The sequence below is a fragment of the Prunus mume genome, linkage group LG7, assembly GCF_029339155.1.
Source record: "Prunus mume cultivar Tortuosa linkage group LG7, ASM2933915v1, whole genome shotgun sequence".
NCBI lineage: Eukaryota > Viridiplantae > Streptophyta > Magnoliopsida > Rosales > Rosaceae > Prunus > Prunus mume.
In genome coordinates, this window is record NC_142704.1 from 15,782,386 (window position 1) to 15,799,290 (window position 16,905).

The 16,905-nt window shown below is 36.4% G+C and overlaps 1 protein-coding gene across 1 annotated transcript; it reads left to right on the forward strand.

Moving 5' to 3' along the window:
- Window positions 1-11,583: 11,583 nt before the first annotated feature.
- On the forward strand, window positions 11,584-15,370 carry LOC103336994 (ribose-phosphate pyrophosphokinase 1). The gene is made up of 8 exons (XM_008240134.3): window positions 11,584-11,884; window positions 12,190-12,363; window positions 12,779-13,027; window positions 13,243-13,386; window positions 13,473-13,640; window positions 14,001-14,070; window positions 14,584-14,665; window positions 14,992-15,370. Exons 1-8 carry the CDS (start codon window positions 11,735-11,737, stop codon window positions 15,170-15,172), a joined length of 1,218 nt encoding a protein of 405 aa, XP_008238356.2. The 5' UTR covers window positions 11,584-11,734; the 3' UTR covers window positions 15,173-15,370.
- Window positions 15,371-16,905: the final 1,535 nt, after the last annotated feature.

The following is a 16,905-nucleotide window of genomic DNA, read 5'->3' on the forward strand; positions in this document are numbered from 1 at the left end:
GGTGGAACCAAAAAAGGCAAAGCTGGCCACTATTTACGTGAATAGTGTCAACTCTTGCCTTACTTTTACCTTACCCTTGCTTTTTGGGGTAGAGGTGCTCTTAGTAGGAGGGTGTACTTATTTCAAGAGAGACCAGCGAACGGATGACATTTGGCGAGAGTTACGAATGCATTTAATGAAAAGTTCATCAATGTAATAACACATGACGTTGGCAATTTAATTCAGTTCATGATTCTAGTCTTAGAGGGATGACCTTCTACTAATTCACCTTTGATTTGGTCAATTGGTTCAGCAGGGTCTATATGGGGCAACTGAGCCAAATTGAGACTAAATTTGACTATTGGAATATGGACAAATTAAAAAAAAAAAAATTCCTTACAAATGTTATTAATTCCATATTGACTAAATTTACCCATTGGTAATCAAGAAGAAAATTTTGGTTGGAGTTCATCACTATTGAGACCCAAAAAAATCCACAATTGGGCCCGAATAAATTCCTGGCCCAAAATGACATATTAATTCATAAAAGGCCCAATATGGAGCACACAAAGATCCTCCACGCACAAGTCACACTCTACGTGCCATGCCAAATAAATAATCCATCATGCTAGGAATCGAGATTAAGATTATAAAAATGCGTTAGCTCTACAAATCCATGCTAATTATCCCGTCAAGCATCATAATTAAAAAACATGCCAAGCAACATGTCATGCCAAGCAGGAAATCATTATGTCACACCTAACCACGATACAAGCTTAAGTGGGCCCAAGCCACTCAAATGCCCAGGGCTTGCTTGAGTGGGTTGTGGTATGAATGGTAATAAGTTGTCATGAGGCCTATTGATAGGCCGAAAAATGAAAGTTCCAGGTTGCTTGAGAGTCTCGGAACTCAAGCCCATTTCTTAAGCCCAAACATATGGGTCAGCACAAGAGAGAAAATATCTCAATCAAAATAGCCTAACTAAAATGGACCATTAAATTAACCCATATAGCCCAATACTTGTTGAGATTAGCCCATTTGTTTGGTAAGTTGACTTGTTATCTTAGAAGGCCCATACAAATAGAAATAAGAAGCAACAAAAAGCCTCAGCATTTGGCTGAGAGACAAAGCCACAAAGGAGCTTGGAAGACCACATGCACAGGGCTGCTGGGAGGGAAGGAACAAGTTTTCAAGCAAAACATCCAAGGGACCAAAAGATATTGGTGCGAAAGGAGCCACCCTTCGAACCAACATGTATACCCACTTCTTTCCTTCATCATATCTGACCATGAAAGAGGGAAGGAAAGAGAGGAAGGGGATGGCTGAAAATAGGAATTCTTCACTAGGGCAGTGGTGGGAAAGGGACCTTGAGCTCCCAAAATCCCTGATTTTGTGCAAAGGAGTAGAGTAGATTTCACCAAAATATGATGATTGAAGGGATGAGGGGAGAAAGGAAGGGAAAGGCTTGGCAAAATGGGATGGAAGCCATTAGAGTTTCTTGGAAAAAGAATGGCTTCCAACGGCTATAAATAGGGCCTATACTACCCAACAAACATCAACCACAACCAGATAGCAAGCTTCCTCTCTTACTTTCAAAACCAACAATTTTCATGCTTAGTTCATCTCCTTCCTCCTTAGCTTTCATTCTTGGCAGGTAGTTCTAACACTTGACTGAACCTCTGTCAAGCTGTCGGAAAAGCACTCAAGCCACTCTTTTCTCTCTTTCCCTCATTCTCAACCAAACCTTTCTGCAAAACCCTTTTCTCTCCTACCTTAATACCCCATATTTCCCCTAGGAACACTTAATTTTCTCTTTAGTGCTAAACTCATGACAACTTTGCTCCCATGCTACAAGCCTCTCATGCCGAGCTAAGATTCTACCTGTAAGCACTAAGAATTTATCTGTAAACAGCCATTACTTTTTGTTGCTAAAGGTAACCAAGGTGTTTCCTAAGGCTTTACTATCCTTTCGAAACATTTTGGGGTTTGATCTTTAAACTCAAACACAAGGGATATTTTCTTCAGTTTGCTCCTTACGACAGCCCAGCCCATTTGTAACTTCCAGAAGAAAAAGGCCCCTACAATCACCAAGTAGTATTTTAGTTTAAAATCCACTACAAGTTTAGTCAAGAATGACAGCCCAATGAATCAAGGGAACAAACTTTAAGACATTACATCTCCCTATGAAAACCAAAGTCTTAACTATTTGTTTAATAAATGTAACTTTGCCAAACAAATTTGGTGTGCCTAACTATTTAGACACTCAAATTCATCACACATCGTTACTTGGTGTTAATAATACATGCTTTATAATATGAATGGACGACATAGTTTATATGTCATGAACCTTGTGTATAATATTATTGTATAGATGCACATGTTGTAATATGAGTGAATTTATAACACCACATGGTAGTGTGACCTTCATGTTGAAGAATTACTCCACCATTATCCCTTCCATCAGTTTGATCATCAAGTCAAGTACTATGTTCACTTACATGAGTGCCAAATTGATGCGACTCATATTAATAGATTTCTCTGTTATATTCCTATTTAGATCGATGCACTAGATATTAAGTTATATCATGTTTGATAAGATTTTAAATTAGGTTATACCTTGAGGCCCAAAACCTTGTGAAATAAGGAAAGTTTTAAAGCCAATTAAAAGGGTTCTATTTATTTCCTTTTGCATGAACTGTTGCTTGATGGGCCTAGAGTGTTAGTTAAGTCGGCCATTGGTGATGAGTATAGATGACTTGACCTAGTTTATATAAGCTTAAGATCCTGCTCTTATCAGACACGTTCTCTGATCCGAATCTCATCATAAAGAGATAGTTGAAATAATGTCTCAGCGAGAGTAGAAGTCTTGAGCTGTTCATGTCTTTTGCTAGTGTTGATGCTGCTGCGATTGAATGAGTTCAGAGATCGTGTACTCAGAAAGATGGCGGGTATGTCTTTTATGTATTTCAGGTTGTGTGAAAGATCATGAACACTTATATAGAAGGACTAACATCATTTTACCCCCTCAAGATTTGGGGTCATTCTTGAAATGGACCACGTGGTTTTAATTTTGTCAATTTATTCCCTAACGTTTTAAAATTGGACCAATTTACCTGTTCCGTCAATTTGACCGCTTGGTCTTCTGTTAAGTGACGACGTGGCAAACGTGTGTCCACCTTTTTAGCGTAAGTGTAATAAAAATGTAAAAAATTCTTTACTTTTTAAGTTAATTAAAAATATTAAAAAATTATTTATAAAAAAAATAAAAAAATAAAAAAAAGAAGAAAAAGAACAAACCAGTATTCCAACCAAACTCCTTAGGCCGTCACCAACCCTACCACCAAATCCTCTCTTTTCTCTCAACTTAAACCACCACCTGCAAACAATCCACTTTCCCTTCCCCAACCCTTCACACCCCAGATCCGAAACCATCCCTACCCCCAGCATCCTTCCTCTAAAACCCTAACCCCTCAAAACCTAGAGAAGAAGTCATGCCTCCAAAGTTCGATTCATCTCAGGTGGTCGATGTCTACATATGCGTCATTGGAGATAAGGTTGGTGTGGCCAGCTCACTCACGCCCAAGATCAGTCCTTTGGGTCTCTCCCCGAAGAAGATTGGAGAAGACATGGCTAAAGAAACGACCAAGGACTGGAACGGCACCATCAAGCTCACCATTCAACAAACGTAGCAGTAACATTGCGGTAAATGAGATTTTACCTAACAAAACTCGCCATGACAATCACGAACCAAACCGCCCACTTCTCGTCGCCTATTACTCCCAATTTATCTATGAATGAATGAATGAATGAATGAATAAGGTAGTTGTCTGCTCATTTGTAGTTTAAAATATATTTGAAATCAATGGTGATAGGGAATGGAGGTCTGCGGTCTATATGGAATTTTTAAATCAATTGTTGATTTCCAACGCTATGCATAACAAGTTGGAGCAAAGATGTCACGCATGCTCAACTTGTCAAGCGAATTGAGAAAGACCATAGTAGACACAGCTTTCGTAAGAACATCTACCAGTTGATACTCGAATGATATAAACGGAAAATAAATAATTTCAGCATCCAACTTCTCTTTAACAAAATGTCGATCAACCTACATGTGCTTTGTACGATCATGTTGCACAGGGTTATGTGCAATTGCAATTGTATCTTTATTATCACAATACAAACCATGGGTTTCTAGGGTCCAAACCCAAGATCTCTCAACAATCTTCTCAACCATAGTAACTCGTACACACCTTGAGCCATCCCATGGTACTTGGCCTCGGCACTAGACTTAGACACCAGTTTTTATTTTTTACACTTACAAGTAACAAGATTACCACGAACAAATGTGAAATACTCAGACGTAGAATGTTTATCAGTAACTGAACCAGCCCAATCAACATCCATATACCCTTCCACATATGTATGATCATACTTGCAAAATTTAATCCCTTGCTAGAAGTTACTTTCAGATACCTCAAAATGCGCATCACAACACCCATATGATCTTCACTAGGAGAATGCATAAACTAACTCACAACACTTACTGCATATGCAATATCAGGATGTGTATGAGCTAAATAAATCAATTTCCCCACTAGTCGTTGATAACACTCTTTATCTATAGGGACTTGATCATGATACAACCCCAACTTATGATTATGTTCACTAGGGGTATTAATTGGTTTACAATCCAATATTCTAGTCTCTGCAAGTAAATCCAAAATATACTTTCTTTGGGACAGAAAGATACCATGTTTAGATCTGGCAACTTCAATCCCAAGAAAGTACTTCAAATCACCTAATGACTTCATCTCAAACTCGGAAGCTAGATGCTTCTGAAGACTTTGCATTTCTACCTGATCATCTCCAGTCACAATCATATCATCAACATAAATAATTAAAGCCGTCAATTTACCTTTATGACGTTTTAGGAACAAAGTATGGTCTGAGTTACTTTGCACATACCCAAACTTCTTCATAGATGCTGCAAATATAAGAACTTCCGTAGCTTATACACAACACTCTCCTTAGAGGTTACAGGAATACTAGGAGGGAGATCCATATAAATCTCCTCCATGAGGTCAGCATGTAGAAATGCATTTTTGACATCAAACTACAATAAGGGTTAGTCGTGGTTAGCAGCCATGGATAAGAGTACACACACAGTATTGAGCTTTGCCACTGGAGCAAAAGTCTCCAAATAATTCATTCTATAGGTCTGAGTATAACCCTTTACTACCAATCTAGTCTTGTAACGGTCGATGGAACCATCAGCCTTATGCTTCAAAGTAAACATCCATCTGCATCCAATTGTTTTTTTTTTCTCGTGGTAAAGGAACTAAATCTCATGCCTTATTCTTGTTCAAGGCATCCATTTATTTGGGGTTAGATAAAGCATTCTGCAGCTTAGTTGGCACACATACACTAGATAATTGACACAAATATGATGTATATGACTTAGATAAGCGATGGGTTTGTCAAATAATGGCTAATGGGATATTTAGATTTGACATGTATATCAGGGGAATATTGTACTTTAGGTTTCCCACGAGTAGTTTATGGGGATAATTGATAAGTAGACACAGACAAATCATCAAAAATTACATCACTTGACTCATTATCACAATTTGACTAGAGCAATGGCAAGGCCTAGGGATTTTGTATCAAACTCATCTTCATAAGAATCTCAAGAAACAGCACCAGGGGACCGATCGTTTTGTAGTAGAGAGCAGAATCGTCACTTTCAGACCCCGACGACCGGTCGTGACCATCTTGGTGACCGGTCATTTTGAAGCCGTGAGCATCATCTTCAAGTTCAGAGCCAGACGATCAGTTGTGACCATCTTGGCGATCTCGTTTTGAAGCCGAGAGCATCATCTTCAGCTCCAGATCTAGGCAATCGGTCGTTTTCTCTTCGAGAGCAATATTTGCAATATCTTCACATACATAATTAAGTTCAAGATACTCCTATCCAAGAATCTCCAATTCATTCCCCCACTCCCTCTGAATTGGAAAGGAAAGAGAGACATAATATGACATTTCTTCATGGAAAGTCACATCTAAAGTAACATGCACCTTCTGTGTAGGTGGATGATAACACTTCTGAGTAGAAGAGTAACCAATAAAGACACAGTGCAAAGCACAAGGGTCAAGTTTACTCCGTTGATGAGAGTAGACATGAGCGTAGGTATTACCCAAAAACTTTAGAAACATGATCACCAAACACATCATGGGGAGTCTTGAAATCAAGAACCGGGTTAGGAATACGATTAATCAAATAAGCAATAGATAGAACAGCATGCCCCCCAAGATGATGGGGAAAAGACATATCTAATATAGTAAGCGGGTAACTTAAAGCAATTGTCGGTTCTTTCTTTCAGACACACCATTTTGTTGAGGGGTAAACAGAGTTGTCGTTTGGTGAAAATGTGCACAGAAGAAATACGCCAAAGTATTATTCATATATTCTCATTCATTATAAGTCCGAAATACTTTAACCCGAGCATGAAATTGAGTATACACCATAATACAAAACTCTAGAAGAATGAAAGCAACATCATATTTATTTTTTAACAAGAAAACCCAAGTGAGTCGGGTACAATCTTCAATAAATGTGATGAACCAACAAAATCCGTTCAAAGTAAAGCGAGTTGGACCCTACACATCAGAATGCATTAAATCAAAAGGCTTTGCAGTTTTACTGTCACTCAAAGGAAACACAGTGCGATGGCTCTTGGCCAAAATACATGTCTCACACTTAAAACTGGACTCATCACAACAGCAAAATAAAGATGGAAACAGACACTTAAGGTAGCCAAACGATAGGTGTCCCAAGCGACGATGTCATCACCAAATTTGTTGTTTTTTTTTACAATACAACTTTAAACAGTATTAATGACATGATCATGAACTGGTGTAGAAGGTAATGTCAAATAATATAACCCCCCCTATCCGTTTACAATGCCTAATTGTCTCGTGAGTCTTGATATCCTAAAAAGAGCAATGTGTTGGATAGAAAGTTGCAAAAGCCTTAAGTGGATCAAGTAATCGACCAACAAATAACAAGTTACAATGGATATTGGGAACTAGTAATGCACGAGACAAAGATAGAGTAGGAGTGAGAGAGATTGTGCCCTTGCCAGTAATTAGAAAGGGCAAGCCATTAGTACTAGTTATGTATGGGCCACGGGTGTTACTAGACAACTTATCAAAAAATTTAGCATCATATGTCATATGATCAGAAGCACCAATGTCAATTATCCAAGTATTTGAGCCAGTACCTAGAATAGGAACACAATAGAGGCACAAATACGACAAATGCACGAAGACATACACGAGCATAGTAGAAGCACGAACACGACAGAGTACATAGCGAAACACAACAAAGGCATAAATACGGCAAATGCACGAAGACAGGAATGACACGAACATAGTAGAGACACGAACACTACAACACAACATACAAACCCAGGAGGACACACACGGCACAAGTAGAAAAAAAATATAGGGCTAGAACACAAGTGTGCACAATACACATGTCATCAGAAAGTCGGCTTTGATACAAAGTCAAACAATATGGGTAGAATATTTTCAGGTTATATTTCATTCTCCAAAAAGATGTATTTATAATATAAGGATGTAACCCTAGTAGGGTCAAACTAGGAAACAAGATAAAATTCTAATTACATAATATTTGTACAAAAAGAAAAAAAAAATAGAGTCCTAATAGATTAGGAAATAAATATCCTAATTAAACTAGGATCTCGCTAACAGAATTAACAATAGAGGTGCGAAATGAATTGTTGGCTGAACTTTTTTGGCCTGAAAGGCGAAACACGGTTAGCGATGTATTGGATTGGTGCTAAATGGGCAGATGTCCCTGAAATCATTACTGAGCAACAAGGCATCAATCATGAATTGCAAGCGTTAAAGGTTGCATATGAAGAACAACGTCTTTTTGCTGAACACGCATGTGCAGTCTGCAGAGATGGAATGGATGAAGAAAGAAGCAATTGATGTGCCGCACGAGAAGAGCGAATGAGAGTCCCTTGAATCCATTACATCATGTTCTTGCAGCTGCGAACATAGATGGCATTCAATGCATTGACATACCCTTATTCATCAATGCTTTGAAGGAAGCAGCTAGGCTACAAGATGGGGGCAACCACGCCAATGTCCTACACTCTCAGGTAACAAGTATGGATGCTTGTTAGATATTGGGTTGTAGCATATTGCTGCCTAACCCATGGCTATGTTTAGTTTTGGGTTGTAAGGCTTACTGTATATCATTTGTTGTGTATATTTTGGAAGAACTTATGAGGTCTGTATTTAGGTTTGGAGATGCCTATTTTGGAGCAACTGTATATATTTAACATTATGTATGATGCTAAAGTATGATGATGATGTCTCACTATTTGTTTTTGTAATTAATATAATTTCTTTTCATAAAAATTGAGTGTTAATTTACTAATTAAATTAATATATTACATTGGCCCAATATGAGATTATATAAAATTATATTTAATTGGATATTAAATGAGTAAAATGTAGTATTAATAATAGATTATTTTTAAAAGCTCAGCTTGACATTAAGAAAATATATATATAAAATCATGCCCACAGTTGATGTACTATGGTGGAACGAAATAGTGAATTTGAATGTGAATTTTACTCCGGGGATCGAATTACATTCATTTATTACCAAAAAAAAGTGCTATTAGTTGGCCACAGTTTTATAGCAATGGATTGCCCAAAAGAATATTACTAGTTATCTTCATCATTTTGGTAATGATTGTCGGGATTTGGAAAATATTAATATATAGATGCATACTTTTGTAAGGGTGAAAAGGTATGGTGGGATCTAGCATTTATAGGCCACAGACACCCTTTGTCGTGGTCAAAAGTTAATGCCAACTCCAGCAACCACCACAATTTCGTGTTCTATGGCCAATCTGTGGCCAACACCCTTTGATCACGGGTTGGCTGTAAACAATATGATTATAGGCCATAGGTAATTTGTGGCTTATAAGTTTGTTTTCTAGTAATTCCAAACTTGGTTTAATTTTCTAAATACAACCATGTTAAAAATATGAACTAAATAACATTAAAATTCCCGAGTGTAAACATCAAAATATAAGATATAATTTTCTCTTTCTTCTATTTCAATATTGAGATGTCTTCTTAATCTATATTAATGCTCTACAACACACACTTTAGATGAATGCATGTTGTGCTTGACACTTTAATTGCAAGTAACACATGAAAATATATGTAGAGTAGCACATGAAAAATTGCTTTGTCCCTTCTGCTTGTGGATGTGTTAAACTAGGGCAACATATACACAGGATCAGAAAGCATCCTATAAGCTTAAATAGGATTTTTCTTGTGAATCCTTAGGCATTAAATAAATATAAAAGGGGAAGTAAATCATAAAATCATCTTTTGTTTCATTTCTTGATTGATATATACATCGCCATAAAAGAAAACAGTGGTGTGAAAGCAAGAAGCTTGTTCCATTCCAAGTCCTAGGATCAAGTGAGCAACCACATGTCTCAATGAAATGTGGAAAAGTGACCACAAGTTGAAAGCCTGTGGAAATGAGAAAAGTATAAGATGTGGGAGATCCAAGAACAAAGACAGTCAAAGACAAATAGGCAACGTGGAAAGGCCCAAAAGAAAAACAAGAAAAATTACATTTACATGCCAAAGTAACTAAGAGGACCAAAACATCATATATATTACATATATAATAAAAAATTACAATTTTTTTCCTTTGGCAATCTACATGTAAATTGGAAGACCCAATAAACTCAACAGAGAGAAAAAAATCAAAATTTCACAAACCCAAACAAATATATGTGAGGATAAATCAATTTTTTTTAAAATAGAAAGTTTAACAAAGCTTAATTAAGAGAGTTAATTCAATTGAAACTTGATAATATATTATTTGGAGAATAAGAGAATAAGCAAAAGTCTCAAACACGGCTAAGAGCAATGAATCTTCGCCATGAGAAATTTTGTAAATAGGTGAAAAAGACTAGCTTTTAAGGATTTGAATAATTATAATAATAATAGTAGTAGGTATAATAAATTATTGGGAAATTGATCTTAAAAAAAAAAAAAAACAAGGCCAATGGGGAGTTGAGGTCTTCCACCTCCACCCACCCCCACGTATCCAATGAATCTTTGTGTAAACTTCTCGCCTCCATTCGGAGGTACTCAAAAGTTTTAAAAAATAAATTAATTAAAAAAGAAGAAAAAAAAAAGTAGGCATTAAAATAAGACTCTTGAAATGTTAAAAGTATCATAAATATAGATATTAATATACAGTCTTATGTTTTGATATACGTATATCAGTCCCCTTCTATTGAGGATTATTTGAGGGACACCCTTTAGGGTTTCTTATGAATTTTTTTCACTGATCCAAACCATCTATTTTTAAGTCTGCATTCATAGATCATCCTTGCAAAAAATTAGACAAATCGGAAACTGTTTCGATATCCAATTGTGTCCTACAAAATCAATGAACATCGTGTTTCAATAAAGTACTAAAATTTCTCACTTGTATAGCGAGTACTACCAACTATTATCTCAACTTAAAAAAAAAAAAAAAAAAATTTATCACAGGTCAACAATTGTACCAAATACAATCAATAAGTGCATTGTTTCTCACTTGTATCCAATATAAGCATTTTAAGCAAGCACTTCTCTTAACACAAACCAAGTTTATCGATTGCATTTTTTTCTCACCACTTTAATCTAAAGAGTACCATTGTCACCTTCTAAATATTTGATACGTGTCCATGAGTATAACTATAGTTCCGCAAATACAAAGTAAAGAGTTAACTATGATTAGAAAAGACACGTGTCAAGTGTTGAAAAGAGTAATAATAATACGGATTAAATTAAAGTGGTAAGCAAAAATATTTATGTGGGACTTAAAGTGGAGGGACAATATATTTCAAAGATGGAATCACTTCAAAGAATTGTTGGGTTATAGAAATTGTGACAAATCCAACTATTAAATGCATTATCTCTCATTTATGTATGGTGTAAAGTTTTTCGAAATTGAATACTAGTTGTTGATTGGTCTTTTGAAATTTAAATATTCTTGAATAATTCATCTTAAAAACTTGCAAGGTGATTTTACTTTCCATATTTTTGGAATGATTTTCATCAACCATACAAATAGAACCTTTTTCTTTGTCAAAGAAGATAAATAGGGAATATAAAATCAAAAAACATTCAAAGATTCCAACTTTAGCTTTTGCCTAATAAGATTCCATTTTAGTTGACCATAGGAATGGAAACTGGCACCAAATTTCGAGCCGATGAATCCCAATCCTCCTCCCTTTTCGACCAAAAACAGAAGAAAGTGAGTGAGAAGGAAAAAAAACGTGGTGAGTGAAAGCGAAACCAACGTATGAAAGCGTTACCAAGTACAAGGTATTGGGACGTGATGAATTGGTTCACATGGATTTGACTGGCCCCACTTCCTTAAGTAACGTGCAGCACGCGAAGCGGTGTCGTATTGGACCTACCACCTCCGCCACCACCCCTTTTTTTTTTTTTATAATAATTTTAAAAGAAAAATACGAAAATGCAAATGCCGTGGAAAAAACAGAGACCCCCGCCATAGATAAAGAGCCACACTGCTCTCTCAGAGCTTCCCCCAAAGCACACCAAGGCACCCTCCCTCTTCTCTGTCCAAAACCCTAGCCCCAACCCTAACCCTAAGTTTTATACTGGTAAAGGTATGGCGGCCTCACTCATTATGCCGACGTCTTCTTCTTCGTCGTCGTCAATGGCGTCGTCTTTTTCGTCTCTCTTCTCTCGCTGTTCTATCAGCCATAAAACTCTGCTCCCCAACGACTCCGGCTCTCGAATCTACGCTCCTAATAGCGTCGTAAGTGTACCGACACACATTTGCATTTTTATGTTCTCTAGTTTGAACTCGAAATTTTTCAATGTTGTTTCAGCTTTCAAAATTGAAACAAAAAGCAGTTTCCTTTGAGGCTGGAGCTTTAAATGGCCTTGTAAAAACATAAAATTCCTGAAAGAGAAAAGGAAAGGGGTTGGCTTTGACAATTTCCAACATAAATTTTGTTCAACTTTTAATAGTTTTGACGTGTTGGGTGAAATTTTGTTGGGGGTATCTGGATGCAGCTAAATAAAGTTTTGCTGATTTGTGTATTCACATTATTGTTGTAGAAATGTGATATGGCTGAGCCAATTAAATACGGAAATGGGAAGCCAATCATTCCTATTGTTAACGAACGGACGCTGCCCAAGTTCTTGGAATCAGCACGCTTGGAGAAGTCAGTTAACAGAAGTAGTCCTAGGATCAAACTGTTTTCTGGCACAGCAAATCCTGCTCTCTCTCAGGTAATCAGAATTCGCTTTTGATTTAGCGTATATATGTTAGACATCACCTTTCAAAGGGCAATTTCACATTTCCTTGACATTAACAGTTACTGGTAGAGCATGTTTTGCCTTTTAATACTGGTGATTTACTTGTTAGATTGGCTGACATGTGACAATCTCCCTTCATATATATATATATATATATATATATATATAAACATCAGGTTGTCACATGCATTTCGTCTTCAGTTTTTGAAGCTGTGTGAAAAATGTTGGATGCTTTTAGTTGTATATTTCTAGCTGTTTACTAATTGTTTTTACTTAAGAAACTTCTTAACCATCTTTCCTATATGTTCGTCTCTTCAACACAATAAATCACTTATAGTTCTTGGGGCTTTGTGCTTGTGATTGCTAACTATCAGTAAATTATGGTTAGGAAATTGCTTGGTACATGGGATTGGAGCTTGGGAAGATCAACATAAAGCGCTTTGCAGATGGTGAAGTTTACGTCCAATTGGGAGAAAGTGTTAGAGGATGTGATGTATTCTTACTGCAGCCAACTTGCCCTCCTGTGAATGAGAACTTCATGGAGCTACAGATAGTAATTGATGCTTGTCGGAGGGCATCGGCTAAAAATATTACTGCTGTAATTCCATATTTCGGATATTCCAGAGCTGATAGAAAGGCAAGTGTATTTCGTAGTGTTTTAGGTTAACTTTTCTAGGATATTATCAGTAGAAAGTACCTGGAGATCAAAGATTACAAACAAATTCTGGGTGGTTTATTCATACTTTGTCAATGGGAGCGGGAGGGCATACCATTAGTTATTACTTTTATTTTAATTGAAGCACATTGTTTTTGGCATTTGAACTGGAATATGCGTTCTTTCTTTTCCTCCAGACTCAAGGGCGTGAGTCCATTGCAGCCAAGCTGGCTGCAAACCTCATCACTGTAGCAGGTGCAGACCGTGTTCTTGCTTGTGACATTCACTCTGGGCAGTCAATAGGTTACTTTGATATACCAGTAGATCATGTATATTGCGAGGTGAATCAGCTCACTGATTTTATATTCTTGACTTGTAAAAGCTTTGTGTCCTCTAAAACTCACTATGTTTCTCATGTGCAATTTAGCATGTGATCCTTGATTATCTTGCCAGCAAGACAATTTGTTCTGATGATTTGGTAGTGGTGTCCCCTGATGTTGGGGGAGTTGCAAGAGCACGTGCTTTTGCAAAAAAATTATCTGATGCACCTTTAGCCATTGTAGACAAAAGACGTCAAGGACACAATATTGCTGAGGTAATTTCTGCAGCAACGGCCTGCTTTAATCTTTGTATGTCTTATAATGCTTCACATGCAACATTATACTTGATGAAGCAGTATAATATACTGTGGTCATTCTGGCTGAAATGTTTAAATCCCATCAACTGACATGAATTTTTTTTGTCATAAATCACGTCATGTGTCCCATGTCTCTGTCATTGTTTAAGTTTTTATTTATCCTCTTAAAGCTAGTTTTTTGGTGACATTACAAAATGTTAGGACAATATACGGAACCATAATGGCATGGCTGTCAATGTTGTATCTCATTACTGTAACTAACCAATAAACTGCCAATGAGCAAGGAATTGTTGCATCTCTAATTTTTCACCTGTGTAGGTGATGAACTTGATTGGCGATGTAAAAGGAAAAGTTGCAGTTATGGTGGATGATATGATCGACACTGCTGGTGAGTCAAGTGATCTTGATGTCAATTTCACATCGTATATTTGTCCTTGCACATAAATTTCAAACAAATAAAAATGAAATATAGAGGAAGAAAAAGACAAAGCAAATTGAATTTAAATAAATAACCAAATAAAAGGATATAAAAAGTCAAATTGAACATATGCTTTTTATATATGATTCATTACTTTCCTTGTTTAGGTTAAATAAATTTCAATGGCTAAAGCCTTTAATCCTCTTTTGTCATTACCTTTTTATACCAGCTAACATTTGTGGTCCATTTTTGAAGTTTTTGCATGATTCTTTTGGGGGAATGACCATGCATATGTGAACTTCTCCTGTCCATCCATGTCTCCAGTTAGATTTAAATGTTGCAGCTGATATGTGATATGATTTCCCTGAGATTATTCTCATGGTCAGATTGACATGTGCTTACCTCTTTTGAACCAGCTCGCATGTGATATATCATATTGCTGGCAGTTTTCGATTCCTTTTCTAAATGAGTTGCATGTTGTAGGGACAATTTCAAAAGGTGCAGCTCTATTGCATCAAGAAGGGGCAAGGGAAGTCTATGCATGCTGTACTCATGCTGTGTTTAGGTATCAACTGCCTTTGAAGCGTTTCATCTTCTTTGTTTATTTGAGTAGATGCATGTCATGGCTCTTTGCTGTTTTTACTTCTATCTAGAGATAACCTTCATCTTTTAGTTTGACTGCTAGAACTTCAAATATTTTGACTATTTTTATGTTTCCCTTTCTAAGTTGATAAATTTCTTGTAAGTCTAAGCTGCCTGTTACTGATCAAAGTTCCAACTCTAGATACACAAAATCTTCTGCAAACAAGAACTGCTAGAACTTCAAATCTTTTGACTTGTTTTCTGTTTCCTTTTTTTTGACTCTTTTCTTTTGTTGCTTTTTCTTCACAGCCCTCCTGCAATTGAAAGGTTGTCAAATGGCCTGTTTCAAGAGGTGATTGTAACGAACACAATTCCTGTTGCGGAGAAGAATTACTTTCCCCAGTTGACCGTGCTTTCAGTAGCAAACCTGTTGGGTGAAACTATTTGGCGTGTTCATGATGATTCTTCTGTGAGTAGCATATTTCAGTGAAACCAGATAAGGATGATAGGCAATTCCAATCACTTCCTTCAAAATCTACATCATAGCACATTGATTTCCCCATCCAATCTTCTATTTTTATTGGTTCTCTATAGATCATTTTTATGCTTTCTTTTTAAATATATATAAAATATATTTATCTTTTTTTTTTTTTTTAAGAAATAAAAAACCTTGTTCAATGAGCTCCAACTTGATTTGGTCATGCCAACTCAACCACTTCACCAGGTTACCTACTTGGGTGCCTATTCTCTTGGAGATGCTCTTACAATTCGCCCACAAAATTGATATCTCAAATAAGAAACAAAACCTTACATAAACTTATACTGAAAGAACAAACAAACACAACACAACACATTTGCTAAGAAAAACAGACACAAACACGACACATTTGCTAAGGAAAACAAATACAGAAAGCACATTGCAAAAGAAAGAGGGATGAGCTAGCTTGGATTCTTTGACCCCTAAAAGAAGAAAATCAAACCCCGCAATAGTCCTTGACGGAATAATCAGTTCCAATGGTGGAGTAATTTGCTTGATAATATTGAACATACCAACAAGTGCACTGGCTTATATTGGATTGGGTGGTCCTTGTCGATAAGCTCGTTGGGTATTTGTATCACCCCTTCCTGGAAAGAAAATAGCCCCAACGAGTATCTGACCTCATTTTCCCTCAAAGTCACTCTATGTTTACAATATCTTATTCTGCCATTGCTCCAAACCTAGGCGAACCAAAGAATGCAAACATCCTATCTGAGATCTTTATTCATCTTGCAATATACAGCATAGATAGTTGATCACTGAAAAATTCTTGCCAGTATGTATTATCAAACTACCAAAAGTTTAAGTTTATGTTAGGCTCATGTTTCACTCCCCTCCTTTAACTACACTGGATGTTTCACTTTACTCCTAAAACTTAATTTGACTCACTCTGTCTCATCCGGTCATAACGATATGAGTTTATAGATATAAAACCTCATTGACATATTTACTTAATTGGAATGGGGAATGTTATGAACATGGGAGATTAGAAATGAGTACAAGATCAACTATTCCCCTCCTAAAACTTATTTCCTCGTTTTTAAGGCATTGACTTACAAATTTTAATGTGTTAGTAAATGCATGAGAATTCATGAATTTGACCGTTTCGCATACTCATATATTAGTAAAGGGGAAGTCAGGAATGAGAATAATTCTAATACCCGTTCCATGTAAGTAAACATGAGATAGCTAAGTTTGTTGTCGACTGTTATAAAAGAATTGGTTATATAGTACTGATGAACACACACACACATACATATATATATATATATATGTATGTATCATGTATATGTATATATATATATATGTATCATGTATATGTATATCCATGAAAAAGCAAGATCAATGAAATGGTGTGACATATCTGAAATCCATCACCAGCTAGGAACAGGCAGGATGAAGGCAAAGGATCAAAACCTATCCACTCATTATCCTTTGTGTTTATCTACAGACCATTGACATGATTTTGATGCAGTATGATGGTAATAGTATTGTCTGTATGACCGGCCAGACCCACTGAATTTCCAGTTTTCTTGGATTCTTTATATTTTGTAAATCGAAGATTGGAAGTGTGATCGTCATTGGGACTCTATGCCACAGTTTTCAAATACCATTCTTGTCACAACTTGATCTAGTTCTTCCATCACTTTTGCATACAGATCAACACTCTCACTAGCCAATAAAGA

Excerpts from the sequence above, each read along its gene's own strand:
- LOC103336994 (XM_008240134.3), top strand. The coding sequence starts at position 11,735 with ATGGCGGCCTCACTCATTATGCCGACGTCTTCTTCTTCGTCGTCGTCA. Across the intron at positions 13,387-13,472 it reads TAGATCATGTATATTGCGAG|CATGTGATCCTTGATTATCT; the intron begins GTGAATCAGCTC and ends TGTGCAATTTAG. Across the intron at positions 14,071-14,583 it reads TGATATGATCGACACTGCTG|GGACAATTTCAAAAGGTGCA; the intron begins GTGAGTCAAGTG and ends TGCATGTTGTAG.